General features: G+C 39.4%; 2 protein-coding genes across 3 annotated transcripts in view; one reads left to right on the forward strand and one right to left on the reverse strand.

Moving 5' to 3' along the window:
- The window catches only part of LOC108664616 (calcium homeostasis endoplasmic reticulum protein), a 16,412-nt gene extending 1,980 nt beyond the window's left edge, over positions 1-14,432 (reverse strand). The window contains exons 1-10 of the mRNA XM_018151241.2: positions 13,949-14,432; positions 11,608-11,778; positions 10,590-10,909; positions 9,757-9,885; positions 8,642-8,743; positions 6,030-6,227; positions 4,966-5,388; positions 4,462-4,620; positions 3,804-3,912; positions 931-1,029 (exon numbers count right to left, since the gene is read on the reverse strand). Of these exons, the coding sequence (XP_018006730.2) occupies positions 931-1,029; positions 3,804-3,912; positions 4,462-4,620; positions 4,966-5,388; positions 6,030-6,227; positions 8,642-8,743; positions 9,757-9,885; positions 10,590-10,909; positions 11,608-11,778; positions 13,949-13,973 (1,735 nt within the window). The 5' untranslated portion in view covers positions 13,974-14,432. The remainder of the gene's footprint in view (positions 1-930; positions 1,030-3,803; positions 3,913-4,461; positions 4,621-4,965; positions 5,389-6,029; positions 6,228-8,641; positions 8,744-9,756; positions 9,886-10,589; positions 10,910-11,607; positions 11,779-13,948) is intronic.
- Positions 14,433-15,381: 949 nt separating this feature from the next.
- On the forward strand, positions 15,382-21,774 carry LOC108664615. Of its 2 annotated transcripts, XM_047885012.1 has the most exons (3): positions 15,382-15,398; positions 17,719-17,812; positions 19,025-21,774. In XM_047885012.1, exon 3 carries the CDS (start codon positions 19,164-19,166, stop codon positions 21,504-21,506), a length of 2,343 nt encoding a protein of 780 aa, XP_047740968.1. In that variant the 5' UTR covers positions 15,382-15,398; positions 17,719-17,812; positions 19,025-19,163; the 3' UTR covers positions 21,507-21,774. The 2 variants fall into 2 exon arrangements, with proteins under 2 accessions (XP_047740968.1, XP_018006729.1); XM_018151240.2 differs by lacking the exon at positions 15,382-15,398 and having other exon boundaries at positions 17,715-17,812.
- Positions 21,775-26,839: the final 5,065 nt, after the last annotated feature.

The raw sequence follows: 26,839 nt of genomic DNA on the forward strand, positions 1-26,839 counted from the left end.
TTTTTGAATACTATGCGTCTCTATACATAATTTAAATCACTTTTCCTGTTAAGTTTGTGTACTTACATACATTAAAATACGATTTTTCAAGTGTACGAATATTTATTTCCCCCCACTGTATAAGTGTCCTCCTAGCTAGGTTCTAGAAGCATCCTCCTAGCTAGGTTCTAGAAGCATCCACCTAGCTAGGTTCTAGAAGTGTCCTCCTAGCTAGGTTCTAGAAGCGTCCTCATAGCTAGGTTCAATAAGCGTACTCCTAGCTAGGTTCTAGAAGCGTCCTCCTAGCTAGGTTCAATAAGCGTACTCCTAGCTAGGTTCTAGAAGCGTCCTCATAGCTAGGTTCTAGAAGCATCCTCCTAGCTAGGTTCTAGAAGCGTCGTCATAGCTAGGTTCTATAAGTGTCCTCCTAGCTAGGTTCTAGAAGTGTCCTAGCTAGGTTCTAGAAGCGTCGTCATAGCTAGGTTCTAGAATAGTACCTACTCCTAGCTAGGTTCTAGAAGTGTACTCCCAGGTTCTAGAAGTGTACTCCTAGCTACGTTCTAGAAGTGTACTCCTAGCTACGTTCTAGGAGTGTACTCCTAGCTAGGTTCTAGAAGCATCCTCCTAGCTAGGTTCTAGAAGGCTGTATCGCACAGATAAGGTGTTTAGAATCACCCCGGGGGCAAGAACACATAACCCCTTCCTGGAGGCTAGAGCTGCATAACTTCAAGGGGAACAATGGGGATTCCATACTGAATTTGAATAATAATATTAATGGTCTTCGTTTGGGGGAGAGGGTGGCTTCCTGTTCACCTGTTCATTTAGCTCCGTTCAAGAATTAAAAGTTACCAGTTTTTGGAACTGTTGTCGTTTCTATCACAAATAATCATCAAATAATTGTTATCACCGATTTGTTATCAATTGACCTCAGAAGGTGATAACCGCCATCACCTGCAGTGAAGCCTGGAGGGGGTATGCTGAGGTGCTCGAGAGGCTGCTGCTGTTGCTGCGCAGCTGCAAGGTTTGCAGCTGCCGCCTGCGCCGCAGCAACTGTAACAAACAAATCATTTAGCCAAAATTTGCACGAAAACTACTAGAACATGAAATAACATGAAATACTACATAGTAAACATGTACACTATGCCAAATAATATCAATAACATGAAATACATAGTAAGCATGTAAACTATGCCAAATAATCTAAATAACATGAAATAATACATAGTAAACATGTAAAATATGCCAAATAACCTAAATAAAATAAAATACATAATAAACATGTAAACTATGCCAAACACTGACAACTAATGAAAGGGAGCTGAAGTGGCAATGTCGCCATCTTTTAGGCACCATATAAATTGAATATATTGAATATTCTCTGCTTGAGAATATTAAATATTCAAATAAATATGTATAAAAATAAATAAAATAAATATTTAATTTATTCTCAGCTTGTAGACACAGATGCATGCTTGCACTAACTCTAGACAAAAGACAGCCATCACAAAAAGTATTCTGGTAGAATAAAACTTATGATTTAGTTCAGAGATTATGGCGAACTTTACATCATAAATAAGTTTTTAATAGAAATCGCTGAGAGATGGTAAACTTTTCACGCGTGCAAAGGAATGGCTATGCATTGTTGAAATAGTTACAGATATTCATATGCCATGTTAAAATAATACATAAATTTTGTCATGCTTTCACTATTATCACAATTACGGGTATTTTTTCGTAACTTCGGGAGCATATATGTTTTGTTGTACGGTACTATTAATAGCCACTTCGATTCCCGTTTCAGTCATGTCTTCATCGTGCTTCAATGCTGCTTCAGGCATGCTTCAGCCATGTTTCAGTCGTGCTTTATTGACGTTTCAGTCATGCTTGTCATTCTTCAGTCTCTCTGACCCAACGGAGCGAGCAAGAGCCTAAAATATAAGCCGTGGCGGAAGGCAACTTTCGTTTGTACCGAGCAACAAAAATTATTACGGTACATGAATTTTCATACAAATTCCTACACGAATTTGTATATGACTACCTATGTACGAAAATCATCCACTTTTAGATGTTGGGGCTAGAAAGAGAATTGAAAAGAAGTCCGTGTAAATATGTTAATAAATTTGATGGCGCAGCAAGCAACTGGTTAAAGACGGAAAATATTGTCAGGCGGTAATGATAAAAATGTACGAAAAAAATAATCCAATGGAAAGTAAAAAGAACGAAGCGAAAATTATCTATAACGTAAGTAAGAGAAACGAGGCAAAGCATAACACTCAGAAAATGATCGAGACCCAATAATGACACACTTTCTTACTCAGGGCACGAGCAAAGAGCGGACGTACAGTAGAACTGATACGCCCTTTGCCTGTCCAAACAGGGTCTAGACAACTCGTACAACTGTAAGAGGTGCATCGCTATTGGGACATAGTATCGTTCATTTTACTGAGTGTAAACAGTGGAGCACTCACCGGGATGTGCGATACCGTCTTCTGAGAGACGCGTGTGAGGGAGGGGTTCATCATAATCATAGTGAGGATAGTGCGTACATAGTGACTGATGTGCTAAAACTGTACATGTGCTAACGTTACAGCTACCATCAACATTCAGCTACTACATGGGCTAATGTTACAGCCACAACATCCTGTTCCTACATTCATCCATCACCAACATCATGTTAAAATAATTCGTATATTGCACACTTTCCAGCAATATCCTACATTTTAAAAATTGCCTTGCTTCAATTATAAACTGACTATGAACTCTTTTCTCCATTCATTCATTCATAATTCAGAACATCCATGTTATTGATGTTAATTAACATTGTAGATTCTATTCAAGATAATTGAAAGGTAAGCAAGAGGAAACTTCAACAACATACCTCTCTTTTAACGAAGTCAAATAAAGCTGTCATAGGTTTATTATATTTGCAATCAAGGAAATAACTTCGCATATATCACCACACTAGGTAATGGTGATACTAAATTAATTAATTACGTATCACCACACTAGGTAATGGTGATACTAAATCAATTATTTACTAGTGATACTAAAGCAGACAATACTACGTGCGTGAATAGCACAACGCTAGCAATAAGACTTACACACAATGTAGATTATTTGACACCAGTCATAATCAACACAGCGTTCAACATGAGACAAGCTGATGAGCTATTTTACCCTCACTCGTTGGCTGACATTACATAAATAGACTTGCAGTCATAGAAGTTCTTTAATTATATTATAATTTTAGCTTTTTGCAGTATCAGGAATGATGAACTCGAATGTGAATTTCCGAGAGACTTAAGCAACGTTCAGGACTCACAACTTGACATCAATAATTTTCGGGACTGTAGAAAACAGGTCGACATTAACAGTTGTAAGTTAATATCATGAATGGCTTTCATAAATGTAGATGATGTCATAAAATCATCAAACGACCTTCAGTTATAGTGACTTGGCAAGCTACAGGATCTCAAGATCCCCAGGTAACATGGAACCAAAATTTCGTTCTGGGGCACAATCTAAGGACATGCTGAAGCACCACCGTCGACACCCACCATGACACAGAGAAATAAATTGAACTTTGAAAGGCTCAAACCCACGGCCAGCCCTTGTCATCGCGGTGCGGCTAGCGAAGGTGTAGTGCAGTGGCTGCTACCACTGCGCTAGAGTAACTGCTACCACTGCGCTACAGTGACCACCACTGATGTGCTTCAGCGGCTACTAACCACTGCGCTACAGCACCGGTAGCTGCCACCACTACACTACATTGACTGCTACCACTGCACTACAGTGACTGCTACCACTACACTAGAGGCACTAACCAGCCTGTTGTTGGTGCTGCTGTTGTTCGAGTTGTTGCTTTTGCTGCTCGAGTTGCTGGAGTTGCGTCGCCGCGTGCTGGACGAACGCATTGTGCTGCTGCTTGTAACCCTGTAATAACGGCAAAATATTGGCGAAATTTAACAAATAAAACATTGAAATGACCGCAAAATGTTGATCAACTATAACGGACTCAGCAATAGCAGCAAAATATCAAAAAATTATAAACATCAAACAATATAATAACAGCTAAACGTTGACTTTAAAACATTCCACGATGCTATTCAATAATTCATTATTTTTAGCCATAGAATGACATAAGATGATAACCTGAGTGGGTGGTGGTGAAGGTTAGAGCGATCCTCGCAGGTGGTGTCCAGGTGGTGGTGCTCACCTCGCAGGTGGTGTCCAGGTGGTGGTGCTCACCTCGCAGGTGGTGTACTGGTGATGGTGCTCACCTCGATGCTCACCTCGAAGGTGGTGTCCAGGTGGTGATGCTCACCTCGAAGGTGGTATCCAGGTGGTGGTGCTCACCTCGAAGGTGGTGTAGGTGGTGGTGCTCACCTCGAAGGTGGTGTCCAGGTGATGATGCTCACCTCGAAGGTGGTGTCCAGGTGGTGGTGCTCACCTCGAAGGTGGTGTCCAGGTGGTGGTGCTCACCTCGAAGGTGGTGTCCAGGTGGAGGGTGATGGTGTGAATGACCTGGGGGAATTCCTCCAGGTTGCGTTTCTCCAAGGCGGCCCAGGACTCCTTGGGGTTCTGGAGCTGCACCAGAATGTCGTCCTCCAGCTTCAGCTTGCCCTCCCACAGCGCCAGCAGCTGCAACAGTAATTAATATTGGTGAGGACGGGGGAAGAGCAACAGTGAGGAAAGGGGAACAGCAACAAAGATGAAGGGGAACAGGTGAACAGCAACAGTGAGGAAGGGGAACGGGTGTGCAGAAACAGAGGAAGCGTCACAGGTGGTTGCATGAGAAACAAACAGAGACCAATGGTGAAAACAGAGATCAACAGAGAGGTGACGCGCGAGACGAGCATAGAAAGGACAAGTAAATAGCAAGAGAAACAGAGAAGGAAACATGAACGAGCATGCAATTCTTTCCCATTAGTTATATTAATTTATACATATATTCATCCTATTTCCCAATTTTACACAAAAAGTCACCTTTTCAAGCTTAGCTTTCTTATCCTCGGGGGCAGAGTTAGCAGCATGACAGAACATAGGCACGAGAACATGTTGCAGTCTCTCCTTGAGCTCCACGCTGCCCTTGCGTACGCACGAGTGCAGCACGTCGTTCATCAGGTAAATTATGTGCAGTTTGTGAGCAAAAGGAGCTGAATGACACGTGGCTTTATAATTTAAATATTGGGCAATCCATTTGTTCCTTGGCTCGTCGGTGGCGTGGGTAAAAATCCAGAGTTTGCCTGCTGAAATGGAGTCTTTGGTGCAGGTTTCGGTGATGGTTGAAAGCAAGTCTGATAGTTCGGATTCCACCAAGTTGAGTTCCTCAGCTTCTTTCTTCAGGAGTTCTCCTTTGGCCACAAAAAGGCCTTCCCGAATCTGGGTTTCTTTTTGTTGCTGCAGAACCTGCACAAAATTACAGGTGATTTAAATAAAAAAGATTTCTGATGCAAATTCCTTAAGTTTGAAGAATTACATTTTTGAGGCCACTTTATAAATAAATTTTGTAAGGATTATTACCATAAGACGGCTAACAAACAGCCAGCAATCTAGCCACGAAAATTTAATGATTTGTATTCGAAAAAACTACGACAGTGAGTTAGCAGTTTTTTTGGCAGCCGACAGCCTAACTACAACATCCTGATGTTTATTTACAAGTGCTAGAAACTGTACAATTCCATAGCCAATGATGTGGTCTTCATTTAACAGTACAAAGGATCAGGTTCTATCATCGAGATGCAAACGGTCATTAAGGTCACGAGTGGTGGCATTAATGACTTTCATAAATCAACCTCTACAGATTATCATGCTACAGGACTCGTGTAAATGGCTACTGGGTAGTAGGTACTTCCGAGACCAGTAGTGTCAATACACGAGACAAATAGCACTAAATAGTGGCGGTTAGTAATTGAAAGTTATACTATCCGCCACTACTGGCCAGGTGTTTAAGCATTTCTACATTGAGGGGTTGATTGATTAAAAGACCATAAATGAAGAACCTCAGACACTTCCATGAAATCAACTCCTTAATGATGATAGCCACCAACCTGATGTTGGGCTGTGAGGTTCTGTTCGCTCTGTTTGATTTGATCCTGCAGAGTTTGCTGCTGCTGGACGATGGCTTCGATGGCAGCAGCGTTATTGGCTGTAACAACAGCTGCTGCTGCCGCCGCAGCTGCAGCAGCAGCAGCCGCTGCGGCAGCTGCACTCCCGCTGTCTGGGACCGGAGGTGGAACTGAGACGCTCTGTAAAAAAATATAAAATTTAAATATCCATTTAAAAAATAGATGTGTAAAAATTTACATTGGTAAACTACTCTAAACACTTTAAATGACTTCTTGTTCATTATATACAATAATTAGTTTAAAACTAACGCAGGTGATCATTAACATCAATTTATTAATCTACCATTAAAGATATCATTACCATCATTAATTGAGATAAAATGGTTTTAAGGGGAGCGTCTGGCCAAAAATTTTGGATTTTGGCTTCTCAGGTTTTTAGTCTCATTTTATTGATGGTAGAAATATGAAAAATTGAGACTCAGAAAAGTATCTGAAACGGTCTCGGAGTATTACAATCGAGCAATTTCATCTCAAGATCATCGATGAATCAAACTGGCTCCGTGACAACCTTGACAACAACGTCTAACCCTGGACTATACCGAGCAATGGCAAATGCAAAAAAGTGGGAGTTCTCCAAGAGGCCGGTGTAATCTATAAATTTTGCTTCAAAGATGGTTGTAGACTTCTTCATTATTTGGATTACATTCGGGTAATTGCAGTAACGACTACGACATTGGTCAGCCGTTTCTCCTACCATCTGAGACAAGCTCACAACCAGACCAGGTCTCAATGTATTACAAAGAAGCAACTTCATCTCAAGATCATCGATGAATCCAACAGGCTTCGTGACACTCTTAAAAACGTCAAAACCCTGAATATACGCAACAACGGTACCTGCAAAGAAGCAAGAGTTCTCCAAGGGTCCGATGTATTCTAATTTTTCCTAAAAGAAGGTTGGAGACTACTTCATTATTTGGATTATATTAGAGTCATTGGAGTAACAATTGTGACATTGAACAGCTGTTTCTCCTACCACCTGAGACAAGCTAACAACCAGACCAGGTCTAAAAGCATTACAAACAAGCAACTTCATCTGAAAATTGTTGATGAATTTAACAGGCTTCGTGACAACAACATCAAACTCCAAACTAAACGCGATAATGGCCCTTTCAAAAACGCAGGAGTTATCCGAGAGGCCGTTATAGTCTATAAAAATTTTTGCTTCAAAGAAGGTTGTAGAATTCTTCATCTTTTGGACTACATCGGACACTTTGGATCAACAACCAGGACACCGAGATGCTGTCTCATTAGCACCTCATCTAGCTACCTCATCTTTAGAATTGTCCGACTCTTTGATAATTTAAATCAACGAATTCTCTGGTTATTAATCGCACGCGTATAAATCAACAACTTCTGCCATCTAAAACTAAGATTCAAGATATATGAACCTCCTCTAGATTTACCACTGGTCACTAGTTCATTGTTAGGCATAGCATACTAGTACGTGGACAAAATCATTCTCAAGCTGAGGGAAATACAATGTACAAAAAGATTCATCAACATTACTAACTTAAAATTTGAATTCAATTATCCCAATTATCTTACCCATACCAACAGAACCTTGAAAAATTGATCAATTTTGTACACATCCATACAAATGCGTCGTGTCGGTCCTGATGTTGGAACAAAAAGATCATCCAATATCAGAGCTGATCCAATATGAGAATTGATCCAATATCAGAACTGATCCAATATCAGAACTGATCTAATATCAGAATTGATCCAATATAAGAACTGATCCAATATCAAAACTGATCCAATATCAAAACTGATCCAATATCAAAACTGATCCAATATCACAACTGATCCAATATCACAACTGATACGATAACAGAACTGACACAATATCAGAACTGATCCAATATCGAAACTGATCCAATATCAACTGTCCAACATAAAAACTGATCCAATATCAGAACTGAGCCAATATCAGAACTGAGCCAATATCAGAACTGATCCAATATCAGAACTGATCCAATATCAGAACTGATCCAATATCAGAACTGATTCAATATCAGAACTGATTCAATATCAGAACTGATTCAATATCAGAACTGATCCAATAACAGAACTGATCCAATAACAGAAGATCCAATAACAGAACTGATCCAATATCAGAACTGAAGCAATATCAGAAATGATCCAATATTAGAACTGATCCAATATCAGAACTGATCCAATATAAGAACTGATCCAATAACGGAACTCCTCCAATACCAAATGCCTGCTAGCCCTTGTAACACCAGCTCATATGGTGCCAGTGTCTCGTTGCTCCCTCAAGACCGAACTACTTCGTAGAGCCTACAACTGTTGACTAAAGTCTTTTGTAATTCTCTTTTCTGCCTTTGCCTTTGTTCACTTAGATTTATTCTTAGTTCCCTCAGTAACAAGCACCCAGTTTATAACACGTCACGATAATCTCTTTGTAGATAAATAATAAAAAATTAGAAATAACTGACCTCAACAACATGCATTTATCTTAATAATAATAATAATAACAAAACAATAACAATAGTCAATAGTATAAGTCCCACCTGAGGAAACTGAGGGGTGGGAGGCGGCTGGTCAGGGAGGGAGGGAGCCGAGTAAGGGTTGCGGGCCTCGCCAGGAGGATGAACGGAGAAGTTAGAGTTCTCCTGAAAATAATGTTCTTCTGGATAATGTGGTTCATTGACTTTTTCAACTATTTTTATGTCTCGAGCTTTGATTATGATTTTATTTTGCCAGGTTCATGGGATTTTTTAAATTAATTTAGCCACACAGCAAAGCCCGAGTTTCACATATTCATACTGTCATTTCAGAAATTTATTATGAATTTAGGTAATATTGATTATTTTGGGGCACACTAAATACTGTACAATATTTACTGTATTGTTGTTAAATCGAAACCAAAAGCCTCTTTCTGATGCCACATGAGGGAGGAAAGAAGCTTGCCATGCATGGCGCGAAGTAAACAAGTCCAAAGTAAATAATTACAAAGCAAAACTATTTTGTGCAGTTTAATGAGGTTTTGATACTTGCAAAGCAATTATCATCACATCCAGAGAATGAGGTAGTACAGCAAGTAGTGACACTGTGGCAGTGACACAAAGATGTCACTATGTCCACTTAATATGGGTGAAGTAAAGCATCATTTACCCTCTAACTACGGGCCTATTATCTGTACAATGATATATGTGAGTATAGGTCTCATGAAATAGTTAAAATTCGTAACGAAAGATAATTTTGCTGCTTTATTGATTGTACTAGCAATCTGGGATTGTCTAGCTAACTAAGGAGCTTCTAGGATTGTCTAGATAACTAAGGAGCTTCTAGGATTGTCTAACTAACAAAGGAGCTTCTAGGATTGTCTAACTAACAAAGGAGCTTCTAGGATTGTCTAACTAACAGAGGAGCTTCTAGGATTTTCTAACATTCATTTCCATAACAATGTGATGAATATTTAGGCCATTTGCTTTGTCTTAATATTCTTGGTAAATTTGCGGTGCAGGCAATCGAGTTATTTTAGAACAACAGAGAGAGGCTTAGATATGTCGTCAGCGCAGCAGTTGACCTAGAGATGAACAAAATGCTTACCAAGCAGTTAACATTGAGTTACCAAGCTCAGTCAATGTTGAGTTACTAAGTAGTCACCATGAGGTTTAGTTACCATGGAGTTGGACGAGACAGACACGCTGGCCATGCTGCTGGCAATGTTCTGGTAGGAGTCGCTGACGGGAGGTAGATGAGGGGGTGGTTGCTGGAGCATGGCTTGTTCCTGGGGGGCTTGTTGCTCATACTGAATGATAATAACAAACTAATTAACCTTATGAAAATAATTAGTAGGATAATAACAGAGATAAAAGCTGGCAGTATGAAAATAAGTCAGTTGTATAACTATACTATGGAAAATGACAGAGCAAAAACATGTTCAATTGCACAACAATAACAAATAAAAAATCATGATGAAATAATCCAATTGTACAAAAAATAAAATATGAAAATGATCCAATACCATTGTTAATGGGCAGCTGAGTAGGTACAGTATTGATTTCAGAAATAGTCCAGAAACCAATATATATGTTACAATTTACTTGATAAATTTAACACCAGCAAAAATATTTGTTTGGTATAGATAAAGGGCAGCTGTGTTAATAAAAATTTTAATTCAAAAAGATGGCAGTTGTAAAATTTTACTCTAACGTAAATAAGAGAGTGAAGGATAATTTTTCACTTTAAATTACGACAGGTGCCTTAACATCTTTTAAAGCTTTTATTGATGCAAATTAATGATCTTTTACCAAGATATTCCCACTAAAGTTTTTGAAAGCTGATGACTAATTATGCCTCATATGAACATTTATTGAAGAAAAAGAATAAATAGTTGATCTGTTACAATAGAAATTCCTCCTTTAAGTGCAAATAATTGGCAAACAAAAGGTAAAAAAGTGAATTTTAAAGAAATAAGTTGATGATTGCCAAGCAAATAACAATTAATCCAACCTGATCTGGATAACGGGGAGGAGGAGCGCTAGAAAAATTGTCATGCCGAGCCTCTCCATTATTGGAGGAGTATGGCGAGGGGTGTGATGTGAGGTACCCGGCATACCCCATAGGAGGCTGGGATGAAGGAGGGTATGGGGGCTGCTGATGTATTGATGATGGGGGGTATGGGTAGTTAGGGTACTGGGCAGCTGTAGGGTATGCAGCAATAGGAGGTGGGTATGTTTGAGGTGTGTTCTGGATGTTGGAGAGGGACATGTTCTGTTGGGGGGGCGGCAGCATGTGCTGGGGCGGCTGGTGCTGTTGACGGTGCTTGATGACTGAAAGTTGATCCAGTTAATTAATTTGTTATGCATAAAATGAATGATCTGATTCTCATACTTTGATTTGGTCTAAAGATACAACTTAGACTGAAAATTGATCCAGTTAATTAATTTGTTGTGCATAAGAAGGATGATCTGATTCTCTTACTCTGATTTGGTTTAAAGATACAACTTAGACTGAAAGTTGATCCAGTTAATTAATTTGTTATGCATAAGAAGGATGATCTGATTCTCTTACTCTGATTTGGTCTAAAGATACAACTTAGACTGAAAGTTGATCCAGTTAATTAATTTGTTATGCATAAAATGGATGATCTGATTCTCATACTTTGATTTGGTTTAAAGATACAACTTAGACTGAAAGTTGATCCAGTTAATTAATTTGTTATGCATAAAATGAGTAATCCGATTCTCATACTTTGATTTGGTCTAAAGATACAACTTTGAACAAGTATTTCATTTCAAATTTTATAATGCTGAACCATATACGGTAGTGAACAGTATAACTGTTAGAGAATTACCACTACAGCTTCAATTTTCAGCCATACTTAAAAAAACCTGGGAGTTACATGGCATTAAATGTGCTTCTATGTTAATTAGCAAATTATTAACAAATCATAATATACCTATAACAAAATAATAATGCCTGGAAGGAATCATACATAATATAAACATGAATTTCACTGTCAACTTACTTGCTTGTTCAGTTGTGACTTTGAATTGGTAATAGTTGAAATAATCTCCACCAAATAAAAAACTGAACTTGGGATTTTCTTTCTGCTTGCTTTTGGTCATTTGCTCAAATTCAGGTCCATTGCGAGCCACAAACTGGGCAAGCTTGTCTATGATATTCTTCAGCTCCTGATCTGTGAACAAACAAAAACAAAATTATAACAAAATAGAAAAGTGTCTACAGATCCTTTTTTCGAAATATTAGGCTGATTCACAGATGAAAACAAAAGCTAAACAAGAGATACCATCTCATGCAAAATATTCCATGGGCAGTTTTGATTCATTTATGGTTGGTTGCATGTTGCAGAAATAACAGCATATTGCAGAAATAACTGCATAGTGCAGAGATAACTTCATACTGCAGAGATAAAAAAAAAAAATAAGTTATCATTCTCAACACAAAAAAAGAGCCCCTATTTATGAAATTCTATCCTGGCATATCTTCAAGTTTCACATAAGCTCACAACCCTTTCCTTATTTGATATTTCAGTCATGACAAAGCAAAATGGCATACTTTTGTCTGCAGTTTCAAGTCTTTAGAGAATTTTACTGAACACAATATTCCAGATTGAGGTTTTAAAAAATTTGTTATATAACTCACTATTTTGCTATAATATATCATGTGCTTACAGCTTAACTAACATGTAAAAATTTTATGCAACTGGTTATTATGGAATAAATATGGATAAAAGTTTCAATTTGGAATATTGGGCAGAAGTATCCAATACATTAATCATAAGAAAAACAATTGTTTCATGGGTGGTTTACAAAACTCAAATGCAAGAATGTGTTATATTTTTCTCAATTGTTACTGAAAAATTAGGAAAAGCCTATAGGAAAAGACTATACTGTAGGTCTGTAGGGAGAACAATTTCTGCTTTATTCACAAATGGCTTCTGCCAGTCTGGCTTTGCCATATTTTCCAGTTTGATAATTGCACTGGCCAAAGGCCTAATCATCAATGGCAATAATGCCCAATATTTAATATTTCATTACAAGCAATAATGAATTCTTATACAATAGATTTTTAGAACTATTTTTGACTTTACATTTTCTGCCAGAAATGGGTGTTGATATAAAATATAAATATGTATTTAAAAATTGAAATAAATGCTAATAGTCCATCTTCTAAAGCAGGGGTCTCCAAACTTTTTTCACCAAGGGCCAAGATCAAGCTTACTGAAACCTTCGCGGGCCGGAGAAGTTCGTGGGCGGAGGGAAGGGCAGCATAAATTACGAATAAAATTCGATAGTCAAAATTAGCATCCAGCTTGTCTGCAAGAAGCTTTCCTTTGACTTACGAATAGTTTGACGAGTGTTTTGTATCATAATGTCTCCGAATGTTGCACTCTTTCAGCACTGCAATACTATCATTGCATATTAACCATAATGCTTTGTTACCAACTTATCAAACTCGATAACAAAGTAGCATGCATCCAACTTTTCCTTTAATTCACGGCATTCAGAGCCCACATTTCTCTTCTTTCCTGGTCCCGACATTGTCACCCGAAACACTTCCAAACTTTGGTTCACACTGGCAAGCAGACCAGGACGATAATGTTCTCCGCAATCAAAGGGTCTTGGGTGGTTCATGGCAACACTTGTAAATATTTTATCAATTTTTAGAGACACCAGTCACACCCATTTACTGTTTTTTAGTTCATGCGTAATCAGAAATAAACGCCACGTTCGATTTTTGTACACATTTTGTTGACATACGAGATACCCTCGGCGGGCCGGATGGAACCTAGCCGAGGGCCGGATCCGGCCCGCGGGCCGTAGTTTGGAGACCCCTGTTCTAAAGTTTTCAAATTCCCAAAATTTGAGAGGTGGGTGATGGATAGGCATAGCTCGCATAGGCTACCATAGGCCTAACCAGTAACCAGTAACCAGAAGTTCAGAAAAAGAAGTTCCATAGTGGCAAACCAGAGCTTTTTTAGAATCAGTTCATTTTTAATTTCCTCATTTACTCGAGATTTAAACCAATTTCTTAAGTATGATAATGCTGGTAGCCTACTGCCTATCCAGGATACTTTAATGGTCTACATGTTAGGACTCAAAAATAAACTTGAGGAGTTGATGGAGAGTCTAAAAAACTCTCTGCTTTGCCACTATGATTTTCAAGAACAACCAGATGTCACTGTCAGAACTCAAAATTAACAACAAATTCCAACACAGAAACACAAACATGATTTACACTTGAAAATAAAATTTATTCTCAATACTCAAGGTCAAATTCTACTAAAACATTGGCATGAAAAATATGATTACTAGCTACATGAATAAATATCAACAACATATTACCTGGTGGTGGCTGTGGTAAATCCATGGTTAATATTTATTGAAACTTGAAGGGCGAGTAATTAATTATTATATTATTAAATAGCAGGTGCAACCTAGTTGCAGATGAGACTTAATAAATAATTAATTATGATTATGAATAAGAGCCAGTCAGCCAATGAGGCTATGAGCCACTGTCAAGCCACTTGGCCACAGTAGTAGGCACTGAAACACCAAACACGAAATGCTACTTATCCGGCAACGGCAAGCGGCATCATGTCGATTATCAATTGATCATGATTAGCAGACAAGATCGGGGTAGGCCTATATTTACACGTAACATGAAGAATGATAGCCTATAATATAATAAATTAATCTAATCAATGATGATACTTCAGCTATGTTTTAACATAGAAACGTCATTCTTATATTTCACGGACGACTAATGAGTACAGAATGAGTTAGTAGGATAGTAGCCTAGACCCTAGATTCATTTGGAAAAGAAAAGCCGCATCGCCTACTTCATACGGTACTGAGTTCCGCCGGACGGAGGACCAAGCCATTTTTCATGACCCAACTACCGACTGCTGAAATGATCGAACTAACTATCGTTCTGCTACATTGAATCTTTACAAACATCATTCAAAATTCCGAACGAATGACATTAAAACATAATGAGTTGAAAGAAGTCTTTCAAAAATCGAATTGAACGAGTGTTGAGAATTAGTCTTATCTCTGAAACTGCTCAATTCGTCATTTCATGCGTGATCAATCGCACAAAATTTAAATAGCATAAATTGCCAGAAGAGAATGAAGCACAACCGGCAGAGTTGAAAATGAAGTTCGAGCTCGCAGGCGAGTTCGCACGCGAGTCGCTGAAGTGTCGAATCGGTGTTCGACCACTGAAGTGTCGAATCGGTTTATTTGCATGACAAGTTGTAGGTATCAAACACGAAGAAACATAGCAATAGTTTATGCCTTATTCTGTGGTTTGTATAAACACTTCATTACAGAATACTAATTGAATGACACGTTGTGTAACTTCATACATGAAGGAAAGGATATATTGAGCGAGAGGACTCGATCGCCATCAAGCGAATGTTGCCGGAAAGCGGGAGCCACACCAAAGCTCTAAATAACGCGCGAAATTTCAGTATAGGCTGGGACTCTTATCGTGCTAGTGTGGGCTGTTGTTTGTTCGTATTCCTTTGGTTATGTTTTATTCTTATGATAAATTCTATTATAAAATTGCAGTGTGTAAACGTGCTAGTTACTGTAAAATTATACTGAGAGTTATCGAGGATGAATGTTTACGAAAAAAGTTTCGATACCGAAACTGTGAAACAAGCTCAGCCTCACGAAACGCAGGGATAGGCTACGCCATTCACGAAGCTGAGACGCCATTCTTATCTCATCTGGCTCTGGCATCTTCTTAAACTTGACGAATACTCTATGCTTTGATGTCTAATTGCAGGTTAATCATTCACTTAATCATCTCTTAATGTTTATTTATACTGATGAGACATCATTTAGTAACATTGACGGCTAGCTATTTTCTTTTATTAGGTATATTATTTATGCTAACTTATTTTACTCTTCGGTCTATTCCCTTTATTTTTGTTAGGTTATAATGTATAGACATTAGACAGCCTATTGGCTCTACGTGTACGTGCACGCACACTGAAAACGTCCCCACTAGCCCAGTAAATGAAAATGATATTAGGTATGTTTTGATTGATTCTATTTCTATTCAAGTTTTTTTTTTACTTTGTTATTTATTGAAATTTCCCTCGAAGTTTGACTTACGTCAGTTAGGCTACGTGTTCGTTTGAACCCTGAGCGGCAGAAGCCACGGCCACGGCCCAGGATAATTGCTTCGTAGAATAATAATAGTAATTTGAACTAATGTTCAAGTGTCTTGAAATAGAAATGTATTTTCATTAGTAGAGTTCTTGTAGAATCAAATTTATTCATATTCTTTCATTTTTGATCAGCTTCCGACCCTCTTAGATTTAACAACCTATTCAAGGCTATTGTCTGTATTGAGTTAAATCAGGGGTTCCAAAACTTTTTCTGGCTGGCGCCCGCTTTGGCTCCCCAGTGAATTTCTAGCGCGGTAGCGCCCCACACAGACATACGCCTCTTTCTTGAAATTTAGTACGCTGCAATTTTAAAAGATAAAGGTTAAACACAATTGTGATTTGTGTATTTCACAAATAGAACCCTATTTAGTGAACCAATATGTTTTTCAGCTGTTTTCACTGTTTCAGCACTAGAAACCTAGGACGTCGCGGGCGAATTTGCGGCCGGACTCGTGGCCGGTCTCACGACCAATCTCTAAATTCAATTATCAAGCAATACAGTATCTCCCAAACTGGCAAACTAATGAACACAGCTCTATGAAACTTGGAACACGTATTCATCAAAACCGAACGGTGATGTTTAGCTCGTAATTTTTTTTTTAATTTCACCTTCATTCGTGAGTTACGCGTATATTGCGAAACAGGCCGAAATTCGCAGTGGTCAACGAATTTCTTTCAAACTATTGAACAGATTTGAACGAAATTTTGAAAACACATTCCTAACTACAAAACGGTGATTTTTTTAGCTCATAAAATTTTTTCGATTTTACCTTCGTTTGCGAGTTTTTTTCATTTCACCGTCATTCATGATTTCACACTTATATTCGTCGATTTCACCTTATATTCGGCCCGTATCGACGTGTAATTTATCACTTAAGTTCGCGGCGATCAGGAACTTTCTTCTAAACTACAGAACAGATTCCAACGAAACTTTGTGTATAAATACCTAACCTCTCAACGGTGATGTTTAGCTTGTGACATTTCTATTTTGCTTTCGTTCGCGAGTTATACAGATATAGGAGGAACGACCTGCTTTTCTACCGGCCGGTTCAACCAAGAGCCTTTATACGTATAGCCGTATAACTCGCAAACGATGGTAAATAGAAAAAATTGTAAACATCACCGTTGCTGAGGTTAGGTATTTAAATACAATGTTTCGTTCAAATCTGTTCTGTAGTTTGAAAAAAATTTATTGATTATTGTGAAGTTAAGCACGTATTGCTGTTTAAATCACGAATAAAGGTAAAAAAAAATCGCGAACGAAGGCACAATAGAAAAAATTTTCACGAGCTAAACATTACCGTTCGGAGTTAGGACTGTAAATTCAAAATTTCGTTCGAATCTGTTCAGTAGTTTGGAAGAAATTACTTGATCACTGTGAATTTCGGCCCGTATTGCCACATAAATATGGCATAAACAAACGACGGCAAAATTCAAACAATTTTCACGAGCAAAACATCGTTTGGTCCTAATGAATACGTGTAGGTACCAAGTTTCATCGAGTTTATTTCATTAGTTTGAGAGATATTCCTTGATCATTGAATTTGGAAATTGGTCGTTAGACCGGCCGCGAGTCCGGCCGTTAATTTGTCCGAGAGGTAAACCCAGGAAAGGTTAAAAAGACAGATCTAGGTGAAAAAACCATCGTTGGGAGTCATGATGTGCTGCACGTATTGTGTGCAAATCGTCAAACAAACGTTCGAACTTCTGACACTGACTTCGGACTATCTCCCCTCTACCGCCCTCTTCTTCCTTACCGCTCCCAAAATCTTTTCACCGCCCCTAGGGGGGCGATATCGCCCACTTTGGGAACCACTGAGTTAAATCGACTTACTTTCGAGAGTAATACTTTTGGCAATGTTTGTACTGACAAATTATTGAGAAAATTATCAACCGAGTGGAATGTAATTATTTATATGAATATTTTTGCAGGTACTACGAAATAAACTGATTTTAAATAGCTAGAGCTAATTAGCGTTCCTGGAGGTGAAGCTGGAGCCCATTCGTCACATGTGAACATAACAACGTGAGTAAGCTTTATTGCGTGAGTGGATTCAAACGTACAACGCTAAGCATTCTATGTTGTGAACATTGTGTATAGGTATGTAAGTCACAGTAACTGGCCGTCCAAAATCATAAAGTTGTGTGTTACATACTTCTCCGTTTTATTAGAGTTGCTTAATTAATAAACGTTAGAGTCTTATAGAAATGCGTGATGGTGTGAAAATGTGAAATTAACCAATATTATTGCTTGTCTAAATAATATGCGTTTAAAAATTACTTTTTAAAGACAACACTTCTGAACAATCCAGTGTCTTGGATGTTATAAATGTACAATGAATTTCTAATTTTATTTTCAAATATAAAAAATAATTTTCAAAATTTTTTTAAGATATCAAAATTTTGTAAATTTTCAAAATTATTTATTCTGTCAATTGATTCATGCATTGTCTCTGACTTTATGCAATTGTGCAAAATTTTAGATCAATTGGACAGGTCAAATTGTGTCATACGGTATATGGATTATAAGATTTGTAGCAGACAGACAGACAGACAGACAAACAAGAAGTGAAGTTAAAGAGAAGTGTTGTAAATAAAATTACAGTAAAAGAACGGCCTAATCTTGGTCTATTTTTGGTCATAAAACCCAAAACAATATTAACTTTTTGTGTATATTGCATATCGTTAATATTTATAGTACGTACATATTTTTTGCCGATCGCGGGACAAAAACTTAAGCGTTACCGCATGCTTCAAAAATGCACGTAAATCGGGTTTCCTGCATTAGCGCTTCCTGTTGATGAAAAGCCGAAGTTCTAGTGCCACATGCGGTCTCAGAGCTCCTTGTCTTGTCAGCGTTATTGCTTCATGCCACTTGTATGCCTTGAAATGTTTTTAGATTTTATCAGTAGATGCAATTACCCAGAACCATTTTCCAACTTGAAATCGGTCAATATTATTACCGGGACCAATTTCCGACTTGATCCGTCGATTCTATTACCGAGACCACGATTGTTCTTGTTGATAAAATGATCTGTGTTTTCATAAGTCGAACGTCGTGTAACTATCTTCATGAACGGTGGCCCAGTGTTTAAAAATGTAAAAAATAAAAAATTTTGTATCCATTATTTTAAATGTTCTTGAATCAGTTCACTGTGCCTTTTATAAATTTCTTAGCGTACATATCATAATATTTTTTTTCTGTCTTCTGTATTCTAACGTAATTCTGTATGTGCAGGTTACAAGGCTGGCAAGTTACTGCTCATTCAATTGAAGATCCTCATTTGACCTGCAGTAGTCAGCGTTAGACACTTCAAGTAAACAACTTGAAGTACTGTCGAATTAAGACGGTCCTATCATACAAATAACAACTACGAATGTCAATGCAAGTCCTACAGGAAGCGGGGCTGAGTCCCTCACTTACACAGCTAGACGACAGCTTTCAAGCTGCCGCCACTGGCTTAGGTGGTCTTATGTCCACAATGAGAATTGAACACATTGACTCTGCCAGGGAGACGATGGTCTCAATGGACGCGCTGTCCGCACGACATCAGTTGCTTATGGCGACCAGCGCAGCGTTTATAGCGGCAGCTGAAAAGGCTGGAGATACTGCCAAAGCCTCGACCTGCCGCACGAGGACAAATGAGCTCTCGAAGCGAGAAAGCAATCTTCAGGTTTCATTAAAACAGAAGCTCTGCGATCTAGTGGACCGAGTTACCACCATGGATGCCGCATCACGAGATGGAAGAGTTCGGTCTGCCAGTATAAAAAACCTACCAAGGCCTGCCATGGAACAGACGGCAGACAATAAGGAACCAGAAGTTGCTCTGGCCCGACTTGCAATGGAACGCAGCGACATTGATTCCGTACCCATCAAGCTCGAAGCCGAGGAGAAAAATGTTCAGGATAGGAGCGAATCGTGCAAATCCATTCGAGGGAGCATTTCCCTACAATCGGCCCATTCTCGAGTAGGAGATTGGGTCGCCACTCCAACGTCAGGGATAAACGAAGAAGTAAGTGAGTTCGTGAAGAACTCAGACAGCGCTGCGCCCGCCATCGCCATGCGAGACGAAACTGCAGCGGAAACCGAAGTTGTACCTGTCAATACAACGGAAGAAACGTGCCATCAATCCTCTAAGATTCGTGCTCCTGAGGTCGTCAGTAGCCCCGTAACAGACCCCGTCCTGAGATCCCTGCTCATCGCCGAACTGAAGAAAGCTCCTAAGAACCCATACGCAGGCGAGCTACTGCAGTTCCACCCCTGGCTTCAAAGCCTGTGCCAAAGGATGGACGCGTTACAAGTGCAGCCCCTCGATGCCATAGAGGTATTAGCCAGCCATTCGACGGGTGCACCGCTTAATATAATCAAGATATACTCGATGGACAAGCTCGATGGACAAGCCAAATTGCAGCATATTCTCAACGTGCTCAAAGAAAGGTTCGGTTCGAGCCAAATGATTGCTGATTATTGGTATGATAATCTTCTCCTAGCTCCGAAGATTGGAGATTCAGATCTCAACATGGTTCGGAAACTAAAAACTTTCGGCAAGTTATGCCAATCCGTGAGCGACGCCATGGAGTTGGCTCCAGATCTGCGCTTGCTGGACATGTATTTAGGGCTGAAACCGGTTATACAAAAGCTGCCTGATTTTGTATTTTCTCTCTGGCTTACGAAGTGCTCGAATTATGAAAAAAGTTTTTTGCAGCACCCTAAATTCCAAATATTCTGTGATTTTATCAAGAGCATTTCAGACAGGCTGAGGGACGACTCCGAAATCTTGTCTGACTCCGAACACTTGCCTTCTTCTCATCCCAACACGAAGATGACACGCGTACTACTAGAGAGTTCTGAAGCTCATAGACCCTGCGCCTTCCATCCTGCAAGTGCCCACGAGACGCTGGAATGCTTTGCTGTGAAAAAGATGGACTCTGCTACCCGGCGACGTTTCATGCAAGATAAGGGATTATGTTACCGCTGCCTGGGTCCACACCGCGCCGCGGTGTGCAGAGAGGTGGTAAAATGTGACTCTTGCGGCAGTAGCAAACACCACACCCTCGCTCACTCCCGGCACGACGAACCATCCAATGCAAATGTAAACGCAACACCAAGACCCAGTCATCCGCGTGACTATCCGCGCAGCAGACAAGAAGGGCGAAGCTTTAGTAAGGTTGTTCTTGCTGACGTTTACGACCCGCTTTCGGAACGCACTTGCCGAGTGTACGTGATTATTGCCGAACAATGCAATATATCCTTCTGCTCTCCCTCGCTCCTCGATGAGTTTGGTATCACTGGTCCGAGGCTTTCGTATTCTTTGAGGACGTTAGCCCCCCCAAGTGGACCGAAATCGGGCCGCTTCGTGAACAACCTTATGATCAAGGGTGTGACAGAAGAGAAGAGTTTCAATCTGCCGCGGCTCATCGAGATCAATAATATTCCCGACCTGAAGTACGAAGTGGCAACAAGGGAAATTGTGGAGGATCATCCACGTATTTCCTGCTACGCTAAGAATTTCCTGCCACTGGACTCAAGAGCTGAGGTCGCCATCATACTAGGAGCCGACAGCAATCACCTGTTGGCTAAAACTTTGAAAACCACCAAACCACCATACGTGTATCAGACGCCACTTGGCTGGGCCTTGGTCGGTGCGATCAAGCACTTGGACCCCGTATGTACGGACATGGTCTCGCTTACAGTTCATGCTACTGTGCATTACGACTAGTCATGTACTCAATGTAGCGACCACTCACCCACTCAGTGAATGTAGCAATCACTCAGTTAGTTTATTGCTCTAGAAAAACGTATTTTTACAGCAAAAAAATTCCCGAGAATAGGATCTGTCGCTTAACCCTCTACGGCATGACATGAGTAACCGGAGCAATATTGTCACAATACTTCCCAAAAAGTGTACGTTCCAGTGAGCGTAAAATGACTTGCGCTGATGGTTGCCGCCACGTACGGCAAATTTAAAATGTTCTCTGTTGCGTAAAAACGTCCTCAGGTTGCTACAATCAATAGTTTACGTATAATTCAAGTTGAAAGTTATGTTCCCGGAGAGTAACATATAGCGATAGATGGTTAAAGATCATTACTCCTGTAAATGAGTTTAATGCGTGTAAATCACGTAGGGCATTTAGACTCACCCATAACTAATAAATTTGTAATCATATTTCTTCTCCCACCACGAATGTGCCATGAATATTTTTTGACTCTTGATACTAGTACCGAGATAGCGATCATTAATTTTTAAACACTTATAATATTATTTCTAATCAAGTGTCTTTGACATTCTGTCCAGGAACGGCGGCCTTGCACTTCAAAATCCGTATGTTATTTAAGGAAGAATATGCTCAGTGCTTGGTTTTCTTTTGATCAATTTCTTCGCTCAAATGCCATATTATATGCTTAGTGTTAGGTCTATTTTGGTATAAATTTATTCTATGATTACATTGCTCCGCTGCACAGTAAATGCCATACAAAGTAAAGAGCTTCATTTGACCTGCATTAAACGGTGACATCGATAAATTTCTCAGCTCAAACGTCATATTATGCTTAGTGTCGCAATCCTTAATTGCATAATTTGAGCGCTCAATGTACGAGCTTAATTTAATTCCCTCACTGGGCGTGAGATTGTCACCCTGGCAACGGTCGAGTTATCGAAGGCACAGAGATGGGAGCGACGAACTGTGGGTTCGAACGCTATACTTGTGAGAATATAGCGTTGCTGCTCCTAGGCGAGGCAAACAGCATTGTTTTGAACGCGTAGTCCAACATAACCAAGGTATCTGTTGCCTGTATCGCGCATACAACCCAGGCTCGGACGAATTGCCTTCGGCTGACTTCAAAACTCATTTGATTTGAGTGCAGGGGCTACCTCGAAATTCCAATGCCCTACTACTGTATATTGTCTCAATAATATGAATATATGAATCCATTTCCGGTACTTATAGTATGTTACTAGATTGAGCTGAGGTATAAAATTTTTGAATCCTCAAATTCTAGTTCGATTTTCTTAAGAAGTCATATAAACATCATTCATATGATTCCATGGCCGGCACTTTGAACCTCAATGTGTAATAATATTTTCGAACACGACTTCTTTAAAACCACGACTCCTTCTCGACCACGACTCCTCGACCACTTCTTCTCGACCACGACTCCTTCTCAACCACGACTCCTTCTCAACCACGACTCCTTCTCAACCACGACTCCTTCTCAACCACGACTCCTTCTCAACCACGACTCCTTCTCAACCACGACTCCTTCTCAACCACGACTCCTTCTCAACCACGACTCCTTCTCAACCACGACTCCTTCTCAACCACGACTCCTTCTCAACCACGACTCCTTCTCAACCACGACTCCTTCTCAACCACGACTCCTTCTCAACCACGACTCCTTCTCGACCACGACTCCTTCTCTACCACGACTCCTTCTCTACCACGACTCCTTCTCTACCACGACTCCTTCTCTACCACGACTCCTTCTCTACCACGACTCTCTCTAGACCACGACTCCTTCTCTCCTTCCCTCATGACGAACGTTCCGAGTTTCCGTGCTTCGTTCCCTCGTTGGCTTGTCGGAGTGGCCGACAAGAAAATCTCGTGTCCGGCAAATAAGATTTGCGCGTCTAATGCCGTCATCCCGGTCAAAGGAAGCTCTGCGGACGCTGGCCGGTCGCCACTCAAGCTTCATATCCGCGACCTCGTATTGAGTTACTCACCCCAGGACCTTTGCTCCAAAATGTCCTACAGGAATTAAAGTGAAAAAATTAAAATGACCGATAAACTATATCGTCTAGCGATGAACAATTTGAAATAAATTTATCAGAAAAAATTGCATTCAGGGTTAGTCGTTTGAGAAGGTTTTTAATTGATGCAGTATTGCGAAAATTTTCGTGGCACAAGAATTTATGAGAATGTAAGTAATTGAAGTGTATAAAATCACTCTTTGCTCAACCAACATTCATAAAGAAAATACTTTATAACAAATAGATTAGGAAAGAAAGATTCCTGTTACCTTTCACGATGTAAGTTTCATATATTTACATGTTTTGTACTAATGTCACTTGCGTTAAAGTCATGTTACATCATGTCATGTGACTTTACTCACGGTGAAAATATGCCGCCGCTTAAACTATTGTTAACAACAAATGTGATTTAATGCAGCATAGGTGATTTTTAATAATTATTGCAGGTAAATGGACGCGAATAATAAATCAGCTACAGAATGGTGCAGTCGTGTAATAATTCAAATAAAACGATCGCATCAAATAAGCAACTTGAATAAATGGATCAAGCGAGTGAAGAAAGACCGTCTTTTGACAATAAAAGTGTGTTACGAGACAAGTAACTTAGTAAGCTAGCAAGTTCATGTTTGTCAAGCCTTTTGACATATTCGTGGTCAATTGCAGAATAAAGATTTTTAGAGCTACACTGGTCACTCGCCGCTTTATACCCATCAGTATGAATATCAGCATCTCAAATAGTCATCAGTGTGAACATCAGTATCTCAAATTCTCATCAGTATGAACTTCATCAGCACCGTAATGATTGCTGTCCATCATTGTTATCATTGAAACTCGCAATAACCGGGATTGCAACTAGGAAAGGAAAATGTCTTCACGGCAATCCAGACAAGAAGTGGAGTCCCAACTAAAACGTTTCATTGATATCTTAAGCATGATTTTTAACGTTCAAAAAATGGCTTTAAAAGAAACAACACTTTGACTTCTGACGGTAACTTTCGTTACCAAGCCTGTAGGTACAAATAGCATTGACGACTGGTAATGTGTCTGTGGACAAAGCTTGGAAGTGTGGTTCACTGGCACTGAGTGTTCGATTGCGCTTTTTCAGCTGGAGCTTTGGGAAACTTAAATATCCATGCTTTCTTTATGATAAATAACATCTACCTATAGTAAGAACAAAATACAAGCTTCAAAAAAAAAATAATAATAATAATAAATAAAATAGAGATACAACAAAAATTCGAATCGATTTCAAGGAATCTTTCAAATAACTAGGCTGTACGTATCATGTAGAAGACCACAAAAAATATTAATATTGTCTTAGAATGGTGAACCATTCCGGCGTTTTTATTTGCCACTATAAGCATAAATGCCAACAAAGACTTGCCCGCTTTCCTGTCTTTGGCTTCCCACAAAACCAGTCTTTGAAGAGGACGACTTTTGAACGCATGCAGGCGTCAAAATCTCCCTGTTCGACGAGAACAAAATTTCAATGAAGCAGAACCCGCAACTGAAGAGCGACCGACTTCCATTAAAATGCCGCATTCAAACGAAAGATTTATTCTTAATAATTATAGGCAAGGCAAAGACGGCCTTCACTTGGCCTACTATAATACGAATATAATTTTTTGTTAGGTTGAAGAGCGCCTAATTTGCGTGCCGTTCTTCACTGCACTCAATTTGTCAGGCAAAAAACCCGCACGCTTGACGGCGACTGTAGTTCAGCAAGCAAAATAAAATGGCATCCTGTAATTAGATTTAACTGCTGCTTCAATGAGGTCACCAGGCTGAGAATTGTAAACTTGGGCAAGCTGTCCCGTGCTACAGTGTACCAATGGCATTTATTGTAGGTGAGTTTATAAATTAGTTAGTTTTATTCAAGACTGAATTAAAATTTTACTGTTAACTTTCAAATCGTAATTTCCATTTACAACTCAAATTGCATTAAATTAAAATAATATATCATCAATAAATTCCTTGACATTACTATATATTTTCTGGAGAGCCTTCAATCGTGTTGGCTATTTCATTTGATTATGCGTTTAAAATTTTCAAACGGCAATCCTCAAGAAAGAAATAGTCATTTAATATATAAACATCGGCGACTATTCCGCTCTATATTTCCCGATGTGGAAGTTTCCGAGGTTAAAAAAATGGCGCAATTGAAATGTATTGCACTCGAAAATTATTCAAACAGAAAACGGAAAGTAAACTGAAGAAATGAAATTTAAATCCGTTGTAACGAAAACTTTGGCATAACTGAACGAAAATTTTACGACAATCTCAACTTCACGTTGACAAAAATGCCCGTCAACGGACTGCGTCTAGTCTCTCTCGAACAATTAATAAATTCACCTTTTCTAAGACAAGAATAATCTTTAATTCGCCCAGGAACGCATTACATTTTTTTTCGGTAACGTTAGTTCAACTCGTAACCTTGGGGCCATACTTTCAAAACAAGCTATGTAAACGTAAGTACTTACGCTCTATTTTCTTGTCTGTGATTGGGAGATTTTGCTTGAAAGGCCGTCAATGATTGGCTGATGAACTTACGATCTCTTAACTTTTTTTTAAAGTATAGGCCAAGGCCCAAAAATAGCAGACACCCTTGCTGGGCCGCATCGTGAGAACTAAAGTCCTAACCTTGGCGCTTGGCCACGGTGCTCGTCCGATCCTCAATTGCGTTTATTAAGTGTCGACGCGCCGATAATTCGCCACACGAGTCCCGTTCCTAGTGCCGCCGTCTCTCTATTATCAAGTCCTAATAAGCAGCACGAGTTCGAGCACTGCTTCTCCACAACAAACTCGAGTTCGGACGTTAGCGTTAGCGGCCGCGTGCGCGGAGTCCGCAATCAGCACAACGCTCCATCAATCAGAATTAAAACTCAATTATTATTTAATAACTCTGGCCGCTGGAATACGATGTCCTTTCAGTTGAGGATGAATCATAATTAAAACTTTTGGAGTGAAAATCGTCAGAAGCGATTGTCTCCATCCCGGCTTATAAAAATATTTAAATTTCCCTTCTATTGAAGGTTTTATGACGGTAACGCACAGAAACAAGGCGAAAATTTGATATTGTCAGATTTCACTGCGTGTTTGAAAATAATTCATAATCTCAGCATACTACTAAGCATACAGCATCGAGCATATTAAGGTCAGTTAAAATTAATTGAGAATTAATATACACCCTAAAATATATATTTTTTCTATCATGGGCCCCGCACACACACAACCAATGGACATCCACGTAGCCAACATTAGCGAGCACATTTTATTTCTTTTCTTAGCCTCATTAAAGCTACATG

This window comes from Hyalella azteca, unplaced genomic scaffold, assembly GCF_000764305.2.
Source record: "Hyalella azteca isolate HAZT.00-mixed unplaced genomic scaffold, Hazt_2.0.2 contig16711, whole genome shotgun sequence".
Taxonomy (NCBI): Eukaryota; Metazoa; Arthropoda; class Malacostraca; order Amphipoda; family Hyalellidae; genus Hyalella; species Hyalella azteca.

Coding starts and splice junctions, on each gene's coding strand:
- LOC108664615 (XM_047885012.1), top strand. CDS start 19,164: ATGTCAATGCAAGTCCTACAGGAAGCGGGGCTGAGTCCCTCACTTACA.